Source organism: Acromyrmex echinatior, chromosome 10, assembly GCF_024713525.1.
Source record: "Acromyrmex echinatior isolate Ae372 chromosome 10, ASM2471352v2, whole genome shotgun sequence".
NCBI classification, from domain to species: domain Eukaryota; kingdom Metazoa; phylum Arthropoda; class Insecta; order Hymenoptera; family Formicidae; genus Acromyrmex; species Acromyrmex echinatior.
In genome coordinates, this window is record NC_141861.1 from 484,308 (window position 1) to 507,199 (window position 22,892).

Sequence of the window (22,892 nt, forward strand, 5' to 3'; positions counted from 1 at the left end):
TCTCAATCGTCCAATTATAATTTGATCGATTCTATCCAACGTTCAGAAATACTTCATCCAATTTCGTGCAACAAGTTTTAAAACAAAAAATTTTTCATTTTACATTTAAACTTAATATCTTGAGGCGAATATTCCCGTCTTGTTTATAATGGGCAGTGCAAATGTTCATGTTTAAACAATGCCGGATTAAACAATGCATATCACAATGCGCATGTGACATGAAAAATGCACAGTGAGAAGCTCAGGGAATTATAGTGGGAAGGTAAAAAATTTTAATTTATGACTCAAATAAAAATAAAATTTTGTCACTCCCTGGCCTCCCCTCCTCCTTTTTTTCCAGCGTAACGTTTATATTCGTTATGACTAGAACGTAAGGTAATTGCAACAGGCTTCAAGAAAAAGTTTTCGCTTAATATCGCATTTACGAATCCCGCAGTTCGCAGTTACGTATATTTCAGATTTTACTGCCAAGATATTTGCATTAATTTTAAAATAATTACATAAAAGTTCATCTTGCCAAAGCTGAAGTTTTTATTTTACGGCTACTTAATTTTATATCCGGCCGTGCCCATATGCGACACAATGTGGAATTATTTTAAAAATTATTTTAATATTTAAAAGTATAAAAAGACAATTTTATTACATCATTTAACTTGTGCTTAAGGGGATCCTAAAGCCGTCTGTATTACCGACTAAATCGTAATTTTTGTATAACCATTACTTTTTTCCTCTTTTATAAATTCGAAAATCCTTTTCCAGGATTAAAGTATACGCATTAATATGCATCTGTGAGGCGGTCCATGCTGAAAATGACAAAAAATTTCGAAATTGAAATCTTCTTTATCATTTCTTAGCCCAATATGGTGCTCCACAGCTGTCACGTCGTGACAACGTTTGCTTCATATAAAAGCTATGCAATCTATATTTACGAAATAATAATCCACAGACTAGTAGTTTGCATGAAGAAATAGCGTGGAGTTCTTAAAATTGGACTTTGACATATAATTAAAACATAATTGTTATACAAAAATTTATGTGTATGTGCAACATATGTGAGAGAGATATTGATGTAGTGATGTGTCAATGATACGTAAATCGTCTGTGTAAATGCTACTTACAATAAAATGTAAGTGCTATTCACAATCGTCTTTAGGATCTCCTTAAAGCATTTGAGAAGAAAATATAAAGTTACATTTCAATAAACATATATAAAAAAAAATAAAATAAAATGTATGTGTGCAAATTCAGTACGTGTATTTTAAAAATATTATAAATAATTGTAAATAGCATAAAGTGTGATAGGTATACATCCTTAACACTATCTATTTTTTTCATAAATTATCAAATTACTTTCTCTTCAATTAGGAAATCTTTTTGGCTTATCAAAACTTTCTGTAAAAGTTTCAAGTCTGTCGTTATCGCTAATTACTTGAAATCATCTTGGATAAGCCTCCCCGAATCTAACGTTCACCAATCACTAGCGAAAGTCTCTAAACGAACTCACGAAGAGATCTCAGAAAGTCTGCCGCGGGCGTAACTTTAACGAAGTAAGCATAGTGCCTTCAAAATTCCAATTTCCCCTCTCACGAAGAAGAGTTGGATCTCCGAGTCACCGATCGCCACTGCAATGCGCCACGTACTACCTCAAACAGCTCGAGGAACTCTGTCCCCGTTTCAAACTCTTCAGGACTTCAGGCTTACGGCGGTAAGCTTTTTATAGCAGCAAAATTTCCCCCGAGGGGAGGGCGCAAAGAGCTTAAGCTGCTGCGGAAACAAATCAGTGTGTAAGATAAACGGAAGTAATACACCTGACGTGCCGCCATCGCTCGGCATTTCTTCGAGCGCGAAAGTTACACGGCGAACAAAGTCGCGAAAGTTACACGGCGCGCATCAAAGTCGCAATTCGCGCTTCATTACGCCACAGTGAATATCATTGTCATAGCCGAATCGTGCCGGCGCAATTTCTTAGCAAGTATCGGAGCGTGAATAATTGACGAACACGCCCGTCACACATTATATGCGATCCACGCGTACGTGTTAAGGGGATTCTAAAGATGATTAGTTACGTTGTAAATAGCATTTACACACAAACAATTTACGTGTCATTGATACATCACTATATATACTACTACATCAATACTATCTCATGCACTTGTATAATGTACATAAATTTTTTTTGTAACAATAATGTTTTAATTAGACAACTAAGTCCAATTTTAAGAACTTCACATTGTTATTTTTCGTGCAAACTACTATTTCATAAGTACAAATTGCACAGCTTTTATATGAAACAAATATTTGGTCTGTTTTCTGTTCCTGCACTAGACTGTTCTAGAACTCTCTTTCTCGCTTTAAACAAATATCAAATGTACTATATATCTCACTTTAAGTTCCAAAAGTGTACACTAGTTCAGTCACAGAAAACAAATCTATTGTCATGACAGCTCTGGAGCGCCATATTGGATTAAGAAATGGTAAAGAAGATCTCAATTTTAAAATTTGTTCTCGGCATAGACCCCACCTCACAGACACACATTAATGTATATACTTTAATCATAGAAAAAGAGAAAAAAATATAATGATTATACTAAAATTACATGGTAAAAGGATCCTAAAGTCGTCTGTATCACCGACTAAATCATATAATTTTTGTACAACAATTATTTTTTTCTCTTTTACTGATTCGAAAATCCTTTTTCAAGATTAAAATATACTAATATGTGTCTGTGAGGTGGAGTCTCTGCTGAGAACGATAAAAAATTTCGAAATTGAGATCTTTACCATTTCTTAGCCCAATATGGCGCTCCAGAATTGTCATGACAACATTTGCTATAAAAGCTATGCAATCTGTACTTACGAAATAGTAGTCCATAAACTAGTAGTGTACGAAGAAACGTGGAGTCCTTGAAATTAGACTTAGATGTCTAATTAAATTTAATTGTTATATGAAAATTTATGTGTATGTGACATGAAGGAAATAATGATGTATGTAGTTATCAATGACGCGTAAATCGTCTATGTGTAAGTATTTACGATATGACTAATTTTAAATGGCAACGTAATTCGCAAACAAAGAGACTTTTAAGTCGGTGGCACATGATGCTGTTAGTGCCAGCATCACAGCCAATACGGTGGCAAGGTTCTAATTCAGCTAGCAATCCAGCAAGAAAACAAGTGTGCACAATGATGGAATGGGAACAGAGAATAAGAACAGGAATATAGAATAAGTAAACATTGCCGCGTAATGATGGAATGGAAACAGAGAATAAGAACAGAAATATAGAATAAGAATTTCAACCAATCAGAAACGATGCATTATAGAATACACAGTTTCCCATAGGTTGAAATTCTTATTCTCTGCTTCTGTTCTTATTCTTTATTCTTATTCTTTGATTCTGCGCAGTCCCTTACTCTAGTAACTGTCTTATTTGCATCGCAATGAATAAAGCGAGATGCACGTGATAAAATAAGAATCACGACGATTTTGCATCATATTAACACTTCTCTCAAGGGGTACACTTGTAAAAATAAGTTCGCAAACAAACACGAATTCCGACCTTTATGACTCCCGCGTATTAATTCTTAAACGGATCGGGCAATTTAAATCCACTTTCTTGCTGTCGTGATCTTATACGCTTTTTAATGCGCATTAATAAGATACTCCAGCTTCAAGCGCGACCGGATTAATCATTCAAAAGAGCTTTTTACAGCGAGGGTTTTCTGCGGAATTTAACTTGGTACGTAATTTATGAATTAATTCTACGCACATTCAGCATTCCTGTAATTTATAAAAAAAGATCATAACTGCCACAGCAGTTATTAACTTCTCACATAAATGAACAAAGCTTGAATGTGTAAAAAATGTAAAATTTCGCTAATATAACACGCATGGCGCGAACAATTTTGTCATATTCTTTCTCGTAAAAACGCTTTGTTTATAAAAACAAGAGGTTTACATTTTATATTAAAATAAATCTTTGTTAAACAAATTTTTATATTGAATTTTTAACAATATTTGAATGTTAATTGAATATAATGTGATTGTGCTATTTAAACATTTTATGTTAAACTGATGTTCATAATGTTTCTTAATGCTAAAATAACACAATTTATGCAAATGGACAAATAACATAAAAATGATATATTTTAAAATGTAAATTTTAAGATAATAATTAAATAAGAATGTATTAATTTATTATATTATAAATGATAACTTTACTGAAGAAATATACTTCCACAATTTACTTACAAATTATGCCAATATTATATTTTTGTGTCAATTTTTTGTGTAATATTTGTGTCTCATATTTAAATTATTATTTGAATAACGTGAATGTATCATTTGGAACAAGTGAATTTATTCAATTTAGCACAAGATTTTTCAAATATGAATATCAAAAGAATTCATTACTTGCAATCTCTTCCACGGGAAAAAATGCCTAGAAAAATTAATATAAAAAGCTTTAGATAAAAAATAATAATTTTGTTGACAACAATATACAATGAGGTAGCTTCAATCATAGTCAATCAAAGAGCTGCTAGTACATAGAAAAACTTCCTTAGGGAGGAGTATCTCTGCGATATATCTGCAGGCTTGCCCTCATCACGCAGCCCTTCCAATGTTTGCACGAGCACATCCCATTCCATCCCAATTTAACGACAGCTTGACGGTGATAACAATAGTTATATGTGCATGGTACATCGATATCCCTAATTAATTGTTGGTGAACTTGCTACGTTATTGATGATCCCGGCCCCTCCCCTCATTACAGCGAGCACGACAGTGCAGTGCTCGAGGCGAAACGTCTTCCAACTTTGCGGTCGACCGTCGCTTTATCGCCTCAACCGAGCTCTTCCCCGCAATCGTTTATACACTTAAGGACTTCTATCGATACGTCCCACCGCTCATTTGAATGGCAAATACGCTCACATAGGTGCCGACTCGCGACAGTTTTCGAAGATGAATACATACTTCGTTTGATGAAGAAGCGTGTCGCGCGTTGGCGCGCCGATTAATCTTTCACGTCCCGACTTTTTATCTTTCAAGATAAAGTAATTCGCAACTCCTCGCCACGATTCTATTAAACATTCGTGACGGATGGTGATCGATCTATTAAGCTTTTCGCACCTCACTCGTCTTTGTATAGGAGTGAAGTGTACGGAAAATTGATACAATATTTGCAATAGACATGATACTTCTATGGTTACATAACGATTTATACTAAACTTCGTCTATGGCTATATATGCGTATACATATAGAGATGAGTTGCCTATGCGTACTGCTCACTTAAATAATATTTCATCAATTTTTTTTTATTGAATATAAATAACATCTAATAAAAATATGAAATAACCGAGCAAATGAGATATGTAGAAATTTAATTGTAAAATTTATGTGTAAATTTAAAAAAATTTCCAAAATATATTTTAGTTTGTGTGTAATATAAACATTTTAAAAAAATCAGGTACAATTGGTGTAACTTTCAATTTATATAATTGGTAATAATCTAACAATATAGTTTTATACTGCATATTATACACTATATTTATTCTCACCCTCTCATCTTCCATTATACAATCGATTACCGAATTTCCTCTTCCTCATCACATACGTCCATTCTCCTCTTCATTTCCTTCCACTTCTCATATACTGTTAATTAAGGGGCCTATTCTTCTTCTGTAACTTTTAATGACTGTAACGACATCGTTATATTGTCGTTGCGCAGCTTTTTTACTATACAAAATCTGCGCAATGACAATGTAACAATATCGTTACAGTCGTTAAGGATTACAAAATAAGCCCCTGAATGTCTTATTTCTTCTTGTCTTAAATTATGTCATTCCTCCTGCAGAGCGTTGCGGAGGAAAAACGTTGATAAACACGAAGAGACAATATACGTTATTAAACACACACGCACACACACATACACACACGCACATACAAAACACATACACATACACAAAATTAAATTCTTGCCACGCCGTTGATCCTGGGTAACGCCAAAAGCAGAAATACATATACACTTAAGTATACGTACATGCACATACCAGCTTTAAAAGCTTTAAGATTTACAATTCATTTTAATTTCATTTTTAATAAAGTCTCCAATAATAATTTGTTTCAGAGTTATATTGAATATATAAGAAAAAATTGTTCATTTTGTAACACTTTTCTTAAAACGGTATAACTTTGTAAAAAAAATCATATGCATATATGTAAAAAAATCATATGCATATATGTAAAGAGTGAGAAAAAAAGATACACAATACTTCCGGCACTTTCTTCCTGATCAGATTTGCGTAAGACTAATATATTAAGCCGGCAACACACGATGCTTGTTTTCTTGCTGGATTGCTAGATGTATTAGATTCTTGCCATCGTATTGGCTGCGATGCTAGCACTGTCAGAAATTCCTTGGGAATTAAAATATATAGAAATGGATTCGTGTGGTCATTGCTAAATCCAAAATTATGATTTTTCAGATACAGGATAGTATATTATTTTTCAAAATTATAACGAGTTTTCCACTTTTTGAACATTTAAACATCCGCCAAACTAGATTCATTCTATTTAAAAATTTACAATTTTTTTTATTTCATATTTGACGAAAACATTAGGAGTAACCCAAAATTCAAATTTTATAAAAATCGATTATGAAATTTATAAAATAAAAAAAAATGATACCAATATAAGACATTCGTCTCGAAAAGGTTAAATAACACTGCACGATTTTTTATGATATTGTAAAGAGAATATTAAGATGAATTAAAAATGCATCAACGGATATGTCATTTTTATAAATATTTAATATTAAATTTATATTATTAAAAATTGCAGCATTCATTCTATTTTATTGTTCTATTTTTAACTAAAAATATAAAAACTGTCCGTATATATGTACAATTTAGAGCTTCACGAAAATTTCTTCTATTATACATTCTATTATACATTCACCAAGTGTTACTAATACGTCAACTGCTACTTCCGAATTAGAATAACGATATACGATAGTTACATTTTATATTTGTAACAGTACAGCGTGCGTGGAATTTTGCATTTTTAACGCAATTTTTATGTGATTTGAATGTTCAGAATACCTTTCTCATATCATATATAATATATATGTATATTTATATACTATATCTGTCTTTATATATGCTTTGTATATAAAGTACAATATTATAGTCTTTTTGTTTCTTAACGTTGCATTTTTTGAAACGCCATTGGAACAAGATTCATTTTTCATAGCAATTTTGTAACAAATATTTGGATAAACATTTAAATTCCGAATTCATACTTTATTGTAATATTTATATATTGGAATAACATGTATTTATTTTCAATGAATAATAGAGATTTTAAAACACAGATTGTGTATCACTAATATATGAGATCTTTCTTCGAAAAGAAATCAGTGTTGCGAAAGTTTAAACAACAATTTTATCGATTAAATTTTAATGACACGTGTTTGATATTAAAATAAATATTTTTAAATTTTATCACAAGGTTGAGTGGCAAGTATGTTAATATGTTTTGTTTACGAATGATATTATATCGAATTCATAAAATATATATAATATGACGAACACACGCATGCAACTAGATTACTTTTAATATTCGTATCGATATGCAGCGATATATCTGCGCATACTAGGACGTAATTTAAATGCATTAATCCTTTGAGTGGTAAACTATGATGTATCGTCATATCATGCGTGTGCTTGGAGGGTCAACATCGATTTATCGTTATTACTATAACATTCGAGAGATAAACAAGATAGATATACTTGAATTTTAAACGAGATTTTGTTAAATTCTCATTAAACGCGAATAATTATTAACTCTTACAGGTCACAGGTACATAATTATTTATAACTGTTAATAAAATATTAATTGAAAGTATATGAAATTTTCGAAAAAGTAATGAATTGACAATTTTGAAATGACTGGTAAAAGTAAAAGTAGCGTGGTAAATGTTGATTAATAATGTACACCTGAATTTACATGACTAAATAACTTATTAATTTATACTGTTTTGGCTCAACTTTAAGCAGAGAATTTTTATAGAAAAAAAATTTGATTGTATAAAAATATAGATGAATAATGTATTAATAATATCGAAATATATCTCTATGAAATATATTTCTTACACTTTTAATTATATCAACGGCTATATAACTACATAAATAGAAATTATCTGTATAAAATTATAATATAAAGCATATAAACCTGTTCATCCAAACATAGATTACATTTACACCCTTAGGTTGTGTTCCAAATTTACTGCCAGCGCTGAAAATGCTACAGTTTATATTACGTACACTATAAATTTTCAGTACAGGCAATTTTGGAACACAGCCTTAATCTGATTTAATAACATTCGTAATTATCAAAATGGCCAATCAAATCTATTCCTCTAAAGAATGGAATGACTGTGATAGGCTAGTTTCTAACTATGTTATTAAACCCGATTAAAAGTATCTGTGTAAACCTAGTCATACATATTACATGAATAAAAACTCGTAAAAGTCTTTGAAAGAAAAAAAAGAGTCATTCTAAATATAAAGTAACCCAAAAGCTGTATATGACGGACAGAATTTATGAATTTTATACATATATACAAGGTGTCTAGTAAAGACCGTAACAACGATTAAGGATTGATTTTTGATAGCATTTTGAAACGAAAATTCTAATATTAAAATATCTATTCTAATATTAAAATATCGAGATATAATAATTCTCGAGATATAAAAATAAGCATTTAAAATTATCGAGAATCGTATCGCATAAAATTCGTGCACTTAAATAGATCAACTACGGTTGAATTTTCCGTTGTATCATATTTGAACGCGCAAACTTTAAGCAGTATAATTTGATAACTTTAAATGCTTATTTTTGAAAACTATTATACCCTCGATATTTTAATATTAGAATTTTCGTAAAAGATTATAGCATTGACATTTTGATATTAGAATTTTATCTCAAAATGATCTCAGGAATTTACTCATAAACGTTGTTTATATATAATATATATTATATATATATATATATTTTATATATCATATATACATATATGTATTATATGTATGCATTTTGCAATTTTCGCAATAGTTAACAAGATATTAATTACTGAAAATCGCTGAATATTGATTTTCAGTAATTTTTTATTCAAATACTAATAACTTTTGAATGAAATTTTTATAATAATTTTTGAATGAACAGTGAAACGCCATCTAAAATCTTTTGATAATCACTCAAAGTCATGTGTTAAAATCCAGATCATTGGTGTAGTATCCATTAATCCGAATAATTACCAAGAATTATTTAATGGAAATCGAGGAGGCCTCTCTTTTCACAGATAACAAATTCTTTGTTTTACATTATCATGATTATTATTACAATAATCTTCGCGTAGTTATTGATCTAAGAACAAAAATTTTAATTCAATATGTTCAAACTGAAAGAAGTGTGATATTTGCAAAACAAACTTTCGGGAAAATATGCGAATGTCAAGTAGCTAAAACAAAAAAAAAAGATAGTCAATACAAATAGCGCTCGAAGCTACCTCTACTTTTACTTTACGCAACGCCGGAATCCGCTCGGCTTTGACGACGGATGGAGCGTGCGCAAACAATAATTTCCCGTAAAAACATACTTTACTGAAGGGAAAGCCGGAAGGTGGTTGCACTTACCGGTGCGCACCAGTACGTTGAGCAGGATGTACAGGACGAGGGTGGTGACCCGGTATCCATGTATTATGATCATCAGCCACTTCGATACGTTGAATCCCGCCGCGTGCCATAGACCCGTGCCCTCGTGCACCATATTTTCCCCGTTCAAGCCTCAAGGGCGTCGTCGCCCTCCGTATGCGTTCCTTGTGCCTTCATTCACCAGCACTCTGCAATCGAACAATGTAACGTGAGTGTTATTTGGCGATACAATTCTTGCTTTTCACTAGACTGCGTCTTCGAGAATGTCAAGTCTTTGTGCTGTGACGCAAATTAAAAGATCGAGAGTTCATTTCGCGAGAAAGAAAAAAATGGTGAAATATTAGATCGTTGGTACTCAAAAACCCTTTTTAAATATGACTTTTTTACTATTGCTCTTTTGTTGCAGCTAATTTAATTATGTCGTAGATTTTTTTTTACTTAATCTATGTGTGGTATAAATCCTAATGATAATATTTTCTTTATTCCGAAAAAATACAATATTATTTAAAACCGAATATTTTAGGCTTTTTAGGCCGATTATTATATGACTTTCGAAATTGTATATCGAGATTATTTTTGTTAATAATATTGGAATATTTTTATGAAGATTGAAAATTATTAAGGTTTCCTTCCGCTAAATAAACGTTATTTGAAGAAATTAACACTAACACATACACAGAACAATTACAGAAAAAGGATTTAATATGATGCAAACATTTTCTATTACAAAGAACATCATTAATAATTTGTTAACAATCAAAAACCATTGTGTTGATATAACAACGCATTTTGTCATTACAACAGTATTAATAATCATATCTATTAAATTAACTACATATTGATTGCGTTAATTATATAATACCCTCAATTAACTTGATGTTTGAACAAGAGCGATTGTGTCAGTTTCAATCTACATAATTTCCTCAATATAATAACTTTCGAATTGTAAGATATTTCAATTTTATTCACATTAGATACCTGAGTCGAATAAGGCCCACCTAATTTATTTTTTTTAATTCTATTTATAGGGATATTGAAATAAACGAAATGAGAATAAAATATTTATTTCACTCACTCACAAAAACGAAATATATCTTTTATATAGAATATTTATAAACGAAAAAAATTTTTTATTTCTGATATTGATCCTTATTATGCATATAAATATATAATAAAGCTCAAATTAAAAATAAATTTAAAATAACAAAGAAACTAAACATTATCTTTCTAAAGCAGTTTTAAAATTATTATTATTATCATAAAAAGAGGAAATCCTTTTCGACTATTCTACTTTTAAACATCACCATTATCTTTAATTTAATCTCTAATTAATCTTTTAATCTTTGGAAACTTCTTACAATTTAAGTGTAATTTTAACTTCTTAAAAGTTAACAATATTAAAATCATTATTCTCTGACGTAAATTTCACACATAACAAGCAAATAACGATTTAAGAAATAGTCCTCATATTTAATAAAAGTTTAATAAGATCATTGTATTTAAATCATTGTATTTAAAAAAATGACTATTTAAAAACTCGATTTATTTATTATTTTTCCAAGCTAGATGAATAATATTATATATATATATATATATACACACAATATATATATATATGAATAATATTATGTATATATAATATAATGTATAATTTGTATAATAATAAAAAAAAGCATAAAATAATGTATACTTGATAAATTTAGCAACTAATTGTGATAAAAATGGTTTGTGCACACTCTTCACAAATTTTTATTGCATTAAACAAACGTGTTGTAATTAATTCTAATTCATTGGTCTCTTTATTTACTTCCTGTAGTATTTCATTTAAGCATACATCTACTCTCAGTGTAAAGCGAATTTTTAAGTAATAAATTTAAAATATTTATGCTTTATTTAATATCTTATTCGACTTCAATCTTATTCAATATATAGTAACTAATAAATTCATCATAAAAAAATTGGAACTTTCTCAGAAAACATGCAAGTCTTTAAACATCTTTTATACCATACTTCGTCTTTATATTTTTTAATTTTTTAGCACTGTGCATAGTGCATCGTTATGAATGTGGGAAGTTATTTAATCATATGTTTGATACTACAATATAAATGTATAAACTAATCGATTTATTCAATATAATAATACTCAATTCTTCAAGATAATATTCAAATCTTCAATATGATAATACTCAATTCTTCAAAATAATACTCAAATCTTGAAGAGAAAAGTAAGTATTGATTACCCAATTCTATTTGCGGTGGATGAGAATCGATTGGAACGCATCAGGCTATTTGAGATGCGATATAGATCATCCTACTATGCCGTGAAGCGAATCGATAATACTTATTAATGTGAGTAAATAGGTTCGCTGATCCTGAAATTTCTCTATTACGTTGTGAGAATCTGAATAATTTTTGTCAATGCTAAAAACGTTTTTGTTTAGAAATATTAATATATATTGTATATCAACTCAAATCATCTGAATGATTTGATGCAGATAGTAAAATAGCTTAAAATCAATAAAGATTTTTTAAGTAATTTCTATCTTATTATTATATACATTTATAAAATAAATTTAGATTTAAAACAGTGAAAGCCAACAAAATTTATTTAATAATTATGTTTCAATAATTATATCCTAAAACTGATAAGTAAAAATTTAATTATATATATATATATATTTTATTTTTATATTACTTTTCTAATATGTACCATCTTATATTTTTTATACAAATTATTTACCGCAAATTTAGGAATACACTCTCAGGAAGGATTTCTGATATCCAGAAAAAAAATTTATGACGTACTTTATCTTAACTTAACTCTATATAGTATAAAATTATAACTACGTATATTAAGATTATAAATCAGTAATTTTTATTCTACTGCATTGAATAAAATAAGATCTACATGTTGTCTTGAGACAAGTGTACATAAATTTAAGTTTATATATTCTTACATTTAGAATAAGTCTTTATCCCAGTATTACAATATTATATACATGATGTTATAATATCATGATAGCGAAACTCGTGGTATAGCGCGCTTAAGATATATGAAACGAGAGATCCTGAGGTCGAGTCCCAGTCAAATCCAATTCTTCGTTGTCGAAAAATAAGATTATTAAACATTCTATAAACTTCTTTCCACAAAAATAGAGCAAAATATTTCTTTTAAATCAGTGTTTAAAAGAATATTGTGTCTGACCTCAATTTTTTTATTAAGAAAATTAATGGGATAACATCAGGAATATTTTATTCTAGATTTTTAGAATTTTTCATTTAAAAATAAAATATTCTTCTCTAAAGAATAAATATGATTGATAGATCTTATTTAATTTTAAATCGAGGAGTAATAGCATTAAATAGCAGAAATCTTTTTTGTGGCTGATTTATGAATTTTCTAAATAATTTCAAAAGAGTAATTTAATAAGTTAAATTCATAAACAAATTGGAGAAATGTGTATAATAGAGAAATAAAAGAAATAATTTTAGAACAATTTTTAGGAATAAATGCAATAAAATAATGTAAATTCTATTTGAAACTTCTCAATATCGTAGTATTGACATGCTATTAAGTTGTTTATTTAATATTATGTAAACCAGTTGAATGTATTGCGTCTATTCTGCGTAAAGAGAATACGTAGCGCAAACTGAGTTCTGAGCTATAAGCTTCAAAGTTTTCTTCTCGTAGAACAAACGATATCAGAACTCGTTTGCGTAAGAGTGTGTTTAGAACACGTTACCTCAACGAGTGAGGGAATCTTTACTTAAATCTTCTTACACGCTGTCTATCTCATGTTGACTGAGGCTTTATTAACGTGTAAGTACACAATCCAGAAAATGTATTTACTAGATTAAGAAGATTAATTGAATTATGTATATATAGATCAACGAGGAAGAATCTTATAAAGAATCATTCATATTTATATATCGATAGCCATGGTGTTTTATTGACAACTGCAGATTTTTATCTGACATTATTGATATATATCTTAATGTCTTAACTCTTCAATGCAATATTACTATTTTGTTAAAGATGCAATAGACAATGCATACTCAATCCAACTTTAATTACTTATAACTTTTACGAAAAGAAATATATTGTAATAAATTTTATTTTTTTGATCAAGACATTAAGGAATACTACAATAATATCAAGCGAATGTATGTAACTTTGTAAAAAAGTTACATGAACAAACTAAAGTAAATCAAAGATAAAGTTTCCAAAGAATTGAAGTGTTAATTTTTTAATTTTTATCTCTTTAAAACGAGAAAGGGTTAATTTCTTTAAGAGCTTCTTTCAGCGTTCTTTCCTATGAGAGGTCTTTCAATGCATTCTTTTTGATAATGTTTTCTCTGAAAGAAACATATAGAAAACATATAGCAAAGAATATCCGAACACAGAGATCCTCCTGGCAGAGCAAACGCTTTTTCAATAATTAACCACTATTTTCGGAAATAAATCGAATTTCCTTACGAATTATTTATACAACGTTGTCGTAGTTTCAGCGACTTATTGTTAGGTAAAAAAGAAATTAATATTCAGTCCAAGAGAGAAACGACGTTCCTTGCGAATTTCTGCCGCGCTCATTTTTCCCTGAAGCGTCTGTCGGCGTCACGTAGGCGACTTTCCACCGACGCAATTACTCGAAGACCACCGGCAACGTGATGACGTACATACCAGCGACTCAAACATCAAAGTTCTCCTCTCTAGCTGCTAATTTCAAATGCGTCAAATAAAAAAAAATCGAGCGGGGGTTTGCAATGGCTTTTCTATTTTGATGATGTGCAAAAATACTTGCGAGCTAACGTTACATCTTGCAAAGGTGTAGCCTCTATTCTCGTAGTCCGCTCCCTCTCGAATGTATTCTGGTTCGCTTCTATCGAAATTAAAAACATCATTGTGCTCTTACGGAAAGAAATTTCCTCTGTGTTCTCTACTTCCTAATTATTGGTTCGCTTTTTTCTTATTAGATTACTGTTCTCAAATCAACTCGTCAGCTTCGCTTTTGAAAATAACACTTAATTAGGAAAGGCACTGTCTAGCTATGACAAAGCCAAATATTCTTGTTTGCCAGGTACTACGATAAGCCTGAGTATGCCCTGCCACAAGACTAAGGTGACGTTAATAAATCATCAAATGCGTTTGATGTCAAGTAAATAGTCACTAACGGCTGATTTGATATTATTACGACTGATATTACGTGTTCAATGTAAACTCGACCTAGAATACGAACCAAAAAAATATTCATTTAAAATAATACTATCAAAGTGTGAACTTCGTCAATTAAAACTCGTAGGTATAACGTTAGTTAACGTTAGGGTAGAGCGGAGTTATTCCGTCAGTTTCAACTTTAAAGTAAAGTACGAAAGTTTAGCAAACAACATCTCTTTGCAGTAACATGTTTATAATTACATTATATAATCATGATTGCTTTTTGAGAGCACGAGTACCTATAAATAATCAACATATACTGTTCAGAAATATAAACATTATCGCGAGAAATGGACAAAAAGAGCCCCGTTCTATCCTATATAAAATCAGTGATATACTTCAGACACTGTATATATAACTTCAACGTTCAACTTTCTTGATGTCTTCAAGTTCAATAAGTTTATCGACATATAGAATCCAACTGTTCTCTATCAAAACTTGAGAGACGATGTAGGAAAGACAGGTATTCCATTTTCCCAAATCCGGAGATATTTCTAAGAATATCTCCTAGCTTGAATTAGTCACAGACCTCGTCGCTGTGCGATCGTAATGTCTCACCCGAGACGAGCGATATTAACTTCGACACCTTTGGCGATGAACTTCATCATCTAAAGCGCCGTCTAAACCGCGTTAATGGTCTGGCGGACTTCGGGGCTCGCCTTATTCCGGCATTCACAGCGGCGATATGGCGTCCAAACTCGCGCAATGATCATAATCGTAATATTTCCGGTAACGTAGTATAACTGGCGCGATCTACAAAATCGCGTTTTCGCTCGTTCGAGGATGTGAAGGAATGACGTTTCTATGATCTTTCCCATTTCAACCGACTATTTCGATAAGTTCTACGCGGTTGCATTTGCAACTGGGTCTCAGTTGCTCATTAGAACAACACGACTCCTTTTCGCATGGTATTTCCGTGAGGTTGGAGAGAAACTTCAGAATTCCGCTCCGTCGCTTTACCTCTCCGCCGTGTGTATTTTTCGTGTATGTTGGAAATAACGAAAGAGATGTCAATCGAAACGTTACCCCCCAACGTTCGTTCGTGATACAGAAGTTTTCCCAGAGTGCACCAGAGCGTTCTCCATCCTCAAGCTATCGCGACCGCGATGCGGATGCCGTTGTGCGTGCGAATCTTCCATTTAGCAACTTGCATTCACCTGATGATGTCTCCTGGAAACGAGAACTTTGATGTCTCGTTTCGAGGAGCAACATCGTTACTAAGTAAAGAGTTGAAGGAATGTTAGGCTGTGGTGGTATCTTAATATCGTGGCTTGAGATCTCTGTAAGAAAGAATGTTTTAGAAGAGTCCGAATAAAGAAGAAATGTGGGGATGAAACGACGAGTGGAAAGGTTTTCGAGGTATTCATATTTCTTGTCTTACGACAGTTAAAACAGAATAATAATTGGTTTACCGCGATGTCTCCGAGATCTTTCTGAAAATTTTGCATTATATATAAAAGCATTGAAAATACGTAATAATGTATTTATAAAAGATAATTCATCTAAGAACATCGTTAACGTAAAAGTTCATAATTTAATTATATCATTTTCTTTTCGTATGCAAAATCTCAAACACGTAACCCGTTTATACGATATCACGCGATTCGGTTCTTCACATCAGAGGACACGGTAGTGTCTCGCGTTAAAAACAAGCGATATTGAAGCGCGAGACCAGCCATGTATCTTTGCGCGAGCCGTCGAGTTTTCCAGTACGAAGATTATCGGATCTCAATGAGGGCAGAACCGATCAAGCTCTAAATAGGCTTAATCGATAGCTTCCGCCAAAAATATATAATAAAAGTTTTTATTTTTTTCTCTACGTGTCTTACTATCGAAGATATTGTGATGCAAAGTCTGAATGTGTTTATTTTCTTCATCGTCCTTGTCGTCGTCACGAAATGTGGGAAGAATGTCCTTTCGAATTTTTTGGCGCAAAAGGCAAATGTGACGCGGGCGATACATAGACAGCTAATGTTGGAAGCGCTATGATAATTTTGCATCATTCTGCACAATTTACATATTCTATAATTCGCAGAGATTATAAGTGAGGCTATGATCGCGGAGGAGTTGAATGAGTGCAATTATTATGAGTAAAGGTATATAGTACCTCAGTCATCTGAAATTTTGATTGATAAAAATACATTAAATTGATGTTTTTCGCATAAAAATAAAGGTTATATAAAGGCTGCTCTGTGTCATGAACCGAGACATTAACCGTTAAAGTCCACTATTCAAGTTAGAAAATCTGTCACAGCCACGAAATATTGCGATGCATGCACCGCGGACACTGCAGTCACATTTTCATTTCTCTGCTTTAAAACAGAAATTATCTCTGCTTTAAAAACAAATTCTCTGCTCTAAAAACAAACATTATATAAGAAAATATAAACTTATGTTCTTAAAGCAGAGAAATTTGAGACGTTGAGACGACGTTGAATATTTTTCATTAAAATTTTTTTATACAGATAAAAATCGATAATCGTCTTGGATTAGCTTACAAAATCTTTAGAAAGCCCAAGTATGTCCTCTTATTTTTTTCCTCGAATTTAATCTATATATTGCAAAATTTATGACATCTCACGTATCAACGGACGCGCAATTATCTATATGGAAGATTGCATTCCATAGTTTACAGTATCTCATGTTTCTCATAATGTTCACACCGAGCTTATGCCTGGAATGTGCCAAAGACATTCATCCGTAACATTGGAAAGATAGACGGCGTCAGACAAGTCAAGGTAAGAAAGTGCTTACGGGATGCCATTAGGTCTGTCATCTAGTTACAGAGGCATAATATTAACTCCATGACCCAACTGTCAACGCCTGTCTTTATTATGGTAGATAAATCACTGCGACTCGCAGTTGCTTCGATAGTGGTTTACATTTTCATGCCACGAACTGTGACATTACAATGAAGAGAGAGAGAGAGAGAGAGAGAGAGAGAGAGAGAGAGAGAGAGAGAGAACGTGTTTTAAGAACGTAAACATCGAGAGAGACTAGAAGCAAACAGTAGGCATAATTTGCATAACGTGAGCTGCATTAGTCCAACTTGGCAGAAGATAATTGTGAGCAAAGACACGTATAACAACGCGTAACTTAGAAGGAAACAAACATCGCTAGAGAATTGTAACGATGCTTAAGTAGGCAAATCTGTCGAGAGAATAGAAGCCACCGTGGGACTCAACTCCGTATCTTTTCCGTTGAAAAACTGAATGTGTAAAATGAGTGTATGATTCGGGACAATGTGTCTTACTTCGTTATTCGAGTCGTGGATCTTTGTGTAAGACGCGCACGAAAGTTGCGTCTTACATCTGACATCTCTCTCATTCGAAAGTCAAACTTCCGCTTCCGACAAGAGTTTGACTGGGACTTTGAGTGAGTAGTCCGACGAATGTGATTCCGACTCGAGTACATACTCGAGTAAGTTACCGAGAGTCAACTATGCGTTGACAATCATGTAATTAATATTAATTCTCGCTCATTATTTTACACGCCACCACTACAGATATTCTCAGTAGCGTGCGGCATCTGTCAGAATATTACAAGAGACACGAAGCGCTCTAGGTCATAGAACTTCTTCTTCGGGTAGCACTAAAGTTTCTCCTTTCGGTAGGGAAGACGCAAACTCGAAGATCCGCGTGGACTTCCTCTCAGTCCCTCGGATATTGTGCAAGTTTTGGAGATATTGCACGAGTGTAGGCACAAGCTACGCTTTGGGGAAGCTTCGTAGAATACGCAGTTAACGTGATACCCTTCAGGGAGATATCACATATACCTTCAAGCCTAACTTTGTCAACTGCCATCGCAAGCACGCTCATAGATTCCTTCAATTTTTATTGTATATGTATTTTATATACGATGATCGAATTGATAAGACTTCCGGAAAGTTGCGAGGTCCAAGTTCGAACTCTGAATAAAGTAATATTTTTCACAATAACTTCTGTAGTATTTCAAAATGCTCATTGACATTCATTATTATTAAGATTAACAATCAATGCAATTTACGACATTATTTCAAGCTTTAGTTTATCATTGCGTTCAAGTCCGACAAACCGAATTAACGCAGTTTATAAAAATGTATTTGAAAGATTACAAGTACACCTTAAATCATTCTTTCCCTTTCCTGTCTATGTTCTTTCAAAAATAATGTTAGAATAATTAAGGCTGTATTCCAAAATTTACTGTCAGTACTGAAAATCTATAGTCACATGCACAGATTTTTAATACTGGCAGTAAATTTTGGAACACAGACTAAGTTTTGTAACAAACTTTTTAATAAGTCAAGTTGGTTTCTTTCTTCAATCAATTTGTTATAATAATCTGTATATCTTCACTATACTACTTTTTTTAGGTTAAAATCCCTGATCTAATTTATTACAATGCTACAGCTATTTGAAATTTTGACTGTTCCTTAAAAGATTCACGATTTACAAATAGGATTAACATGTTAAAAAACTGTCGATATAATAATAACTGAAAATTATTTTCACGAAAAGAACTCGTTTTGATTTTGATGCATCTTATTTTCACCATTGAATTTATTTAATGTTTTTTGATTGAAAGTATATTAATTGCATCCAGTATATTTAACTTCGATTATCTCACAAAGTATTATTTCTTTAACTTCTTAGATAGTGAATAATTTTCACATATTTCATGACAGTGAATAATATCTTCATATTTCAACGCAGAGAGCTCATTCTTTTGTTTAAATTGCTCGAGATTTAGCAAAAAAAATATGCTCGTATGCATCATCCTGCTCTAACAAAATGAGCCTCTCGTTTCTCAAGCATTTATAATCATTACTTAGATGATAATATAGTAAGTTACATAAATAAACATTAATTTTTAGATATATGTAATCTTTTTTTTATAATTTCATACCAAACATACATATACTTAAAAGCAACTTTTTTTTATTTTTATTAGCATTTATCAGTAATGTAAAAAAACCTAGCGCTTTTTTTCTCAGAGACAGAGTTCCTCGTATGAAAATCGAGGAAAATTCAACGGTAAACGTGTGGAAAAACATTTGCTGCTTTCGCACATGAGTAAAATTACAGGTGGAGAAACGTTTTCTTCCTTATTTTATTTATATATTAAAAGGAAGGTAATATTGAGCGTGCATATAATCCGCAATTTGCAAATGACTCGCTCTGTCCACACGTAAATAATGTTTGCAAATAATTATTTAAATCTTTCACTTTTAAAAAATTTATTTCGAAAATTGCATCATATATCATAATACATATGTGTCTTTAAATTTCAATTTTAAAAATAATATCAAAGGGAAACGTTTCATTAATTTGCCATTGACGATAACAAAATTCTTTTGGTGTTCAAAAAACTCATCATTTTCAGAGGGCATAAAATTCTTTGTAAGAAATATTCACCGAAATATTGAAAAAACGATTGAAGCATCAAAACTGCAAATAAAATATCAATAAAGAGAATATGTCGCCGCGCTGAGAGAAGGCATCATAGTGTCTTTATTGAGCGTTCTGCTCGCGGCCAGTTCGTGTCTTTGTGGAATTCGAGTCGAGGTTCGTGGAGGATATCCCGATCTAAGGCCTCCCTAGAACATGCGGCTTTAGGAATTACGAGAGGGCCTCTTTAAGGATCTACCATCGCTCTTGAAATTCGAGCAAAGTGGATATAGTTCGCGGGAGCAATTGGACCTCGCACTGTAGCCAGGACATGCTCGGGCTGTCATTAAGAGTAACCGGCTTTTTGTTGAAAGTTTAGAAAGTTTGGTATGTAAGGGACATCGTACTTTAAAGAACTCCTCGTACAAATATAATTACATATATATCCATGATTTATCGTATATACTCGTAATTGTAGATCTTACAGCAAAAAAAAAATGATGTATACATAACGTATGTATACATAACGTGAAGAGATTGCCAATTTAGGGAGTAAACATTTATTTAGCAGTAAATAAATATGTAAATAATAATCTTATTTTGTATAGCACATCTTAAGTAATTTATATATATAATGTAATATATTATATTATATAACATTTACATTTGCATAATGTACTAATAAAAAAATGTCGTTTCAAAATAAAACACATAATACATAGAATCAATCAAATTAATCCTTATCCTACTAGGTACAATTTGTCTCATACACTAGAATCCGTCCGATTTTTTCACCTATTCAGAATGATTTAAAAAATCTCTAAAAATTCACCAACATACTTTTAACTTTTTAAAATAAATATTCACTTCATTTTGGAAAATAATAAAATGCAGTATAATTCATAATTACCAAAACACGTAAAGAAACTTGCACAAACAGGAATCGCTCGGTAACTAATGACCCCCCCCCCCCTTAGTAAGAGTTAAAATACTTAAACAATGTATCTGAAACTTTCCATGAAAGTAAATTTACAAAGGAAATTAAAGTCTAGATAAGAATTTTAACTATGTAATGTAATTATTGAAAAAAATTGTTCTTATGTTTCTTATAACACGTATTATACATCTAATACTGTCAAAATGTTTTATTAATAGATATTCAGCTTTAATATTAACCCAATACATTAGTTAATATATATTCTTACTTTTATATTAAGTATCTAATTACTGTGTAATATAACGATTTCATTCTAGAATATCTTTTAAAAAATACGGGAATTAATTACACATTAATTTTGTAAAAGGAGCTTTTCGTAGGAAAGGAATAAAACTCTTCCATTAATTACTGTGTTCCTATAAGCTTTCGAAAAATCTCAGCGTTCTACGTGGAAGAGTAATAAGATTTCAAAATTATTTTCTCTTAACGAGTTTACATCGAATAAGAGAACAACGTGAGATAATACGTTAGAAATATAATTTTAGGATTCGAGAAATCTTCTTTGCGACATTTGCTTCCTTCTCCAACGATCTCTTCAATGTAACTTTTATATTTTTTACAATTTTACATAGAGATTATAAGAACATAGTGTACGGTGTGTAAATAGTAATAAAAAGAAGGCACTCATGCAATTAGTTTGCATACATTTCTCACGGAATTTGTTAAATTTAATTAAGTTAATGAGAAAGCAAAAATTCCGACTTAACTAACATTTGACAGCGTTAAAATTAAAGTTTAACACAGTAGCGTGATGAGAGAGAGAGAGAAAAGACTTTTTTTATCTCGAATTGCAGATTGCAAAATTTCCCTTTTTGAAAATTGCACGTTGCGTGTTGCACATGAAATCGATAATGGTCACATTCAGCAGATTCAACTATTACGGATCCGTGAACGCTCGCTGCTATTGAATGATCGAGAAGAATATATACAGTAATAGCAGCGATCGCTCATTGATCCGCTCCGCAACAGTTGCGTCTGTTGAACGCGACCAATGACATACGCCGATCAATCAAGGACTTGAATAGCTGGATCCGCGTTTTGTATGATGAGAAACGCGCTTTGCAATTTAGCCGTTTGTAACTGTAGCACGTGCTTGATTTAAGCGAGAGGAAAACGGCGAATGGTACTCGCGTGCACCGCAAGAAAATTTTCCGGTACGTGTTAATCATTCCGAGACGTTTCGATCTTAACGGCGAAGCGTATCTTTAAAAGGAGACTCTACCACGGCAAGTGGATGGGCTTTTGGTATCTCTATTACAACGAGCGTTAAGGTGGCTCGTCCGGAAGACGAGCACTAGCGCGAACTTTAACGAGCGACCTAGGTAGATATAAGGACGAGCAATAAAGAAAAAAAGTGAGACGGAACGGATGTTACCGTCATTATGACAGTGGCGACAGTGCAGTAGTAACCACTGAAAATAATACAACATGGCACGGGTATATACGTAGTAGATCAAACATAACGCTGCTTAAACTAATCGATGGATATTTGTCCGGCAATACGGTGGATTAAATTTCAGCCGAACCCCCTCCCCAGAGAAACTGCGCAACACTTTATGAATACTAATTGCTATCGGAGAAGACATTTGCTATGGAAATTTA

The 22,892-nt window shown here is 31.8% G+C and overlaps 1 protein-coding gene across 2 annotated transcripts in view; it reads right to left on the reverse strand.

The window, feature by feature from the left end:
* LOC105147988 (defective proboscis extension response 13) overlaps nucleotides 1–22,892 on the reverse strand; it is an 88,795-nt gene that overhangs the window by 29,750 nt on the left and 36,153 nt on the right. For both annotated transcript variants that reach the window (XM_011059408.2, XM_011059401.2), the window contains exon 2: nucleotides 9,695–9,900. In XM_011059408.2, the coding sequence (XP_011057710.1) occupies nucleotides 9,695–9,827 (133 nt within the window). In that variant the 5' untranslated portion in view covers nucleotides 9,828–9,900. The remainder of the gene's footprint in view (nucleotides 1–9,694; nucleotides 9,901–22,892) is intronic.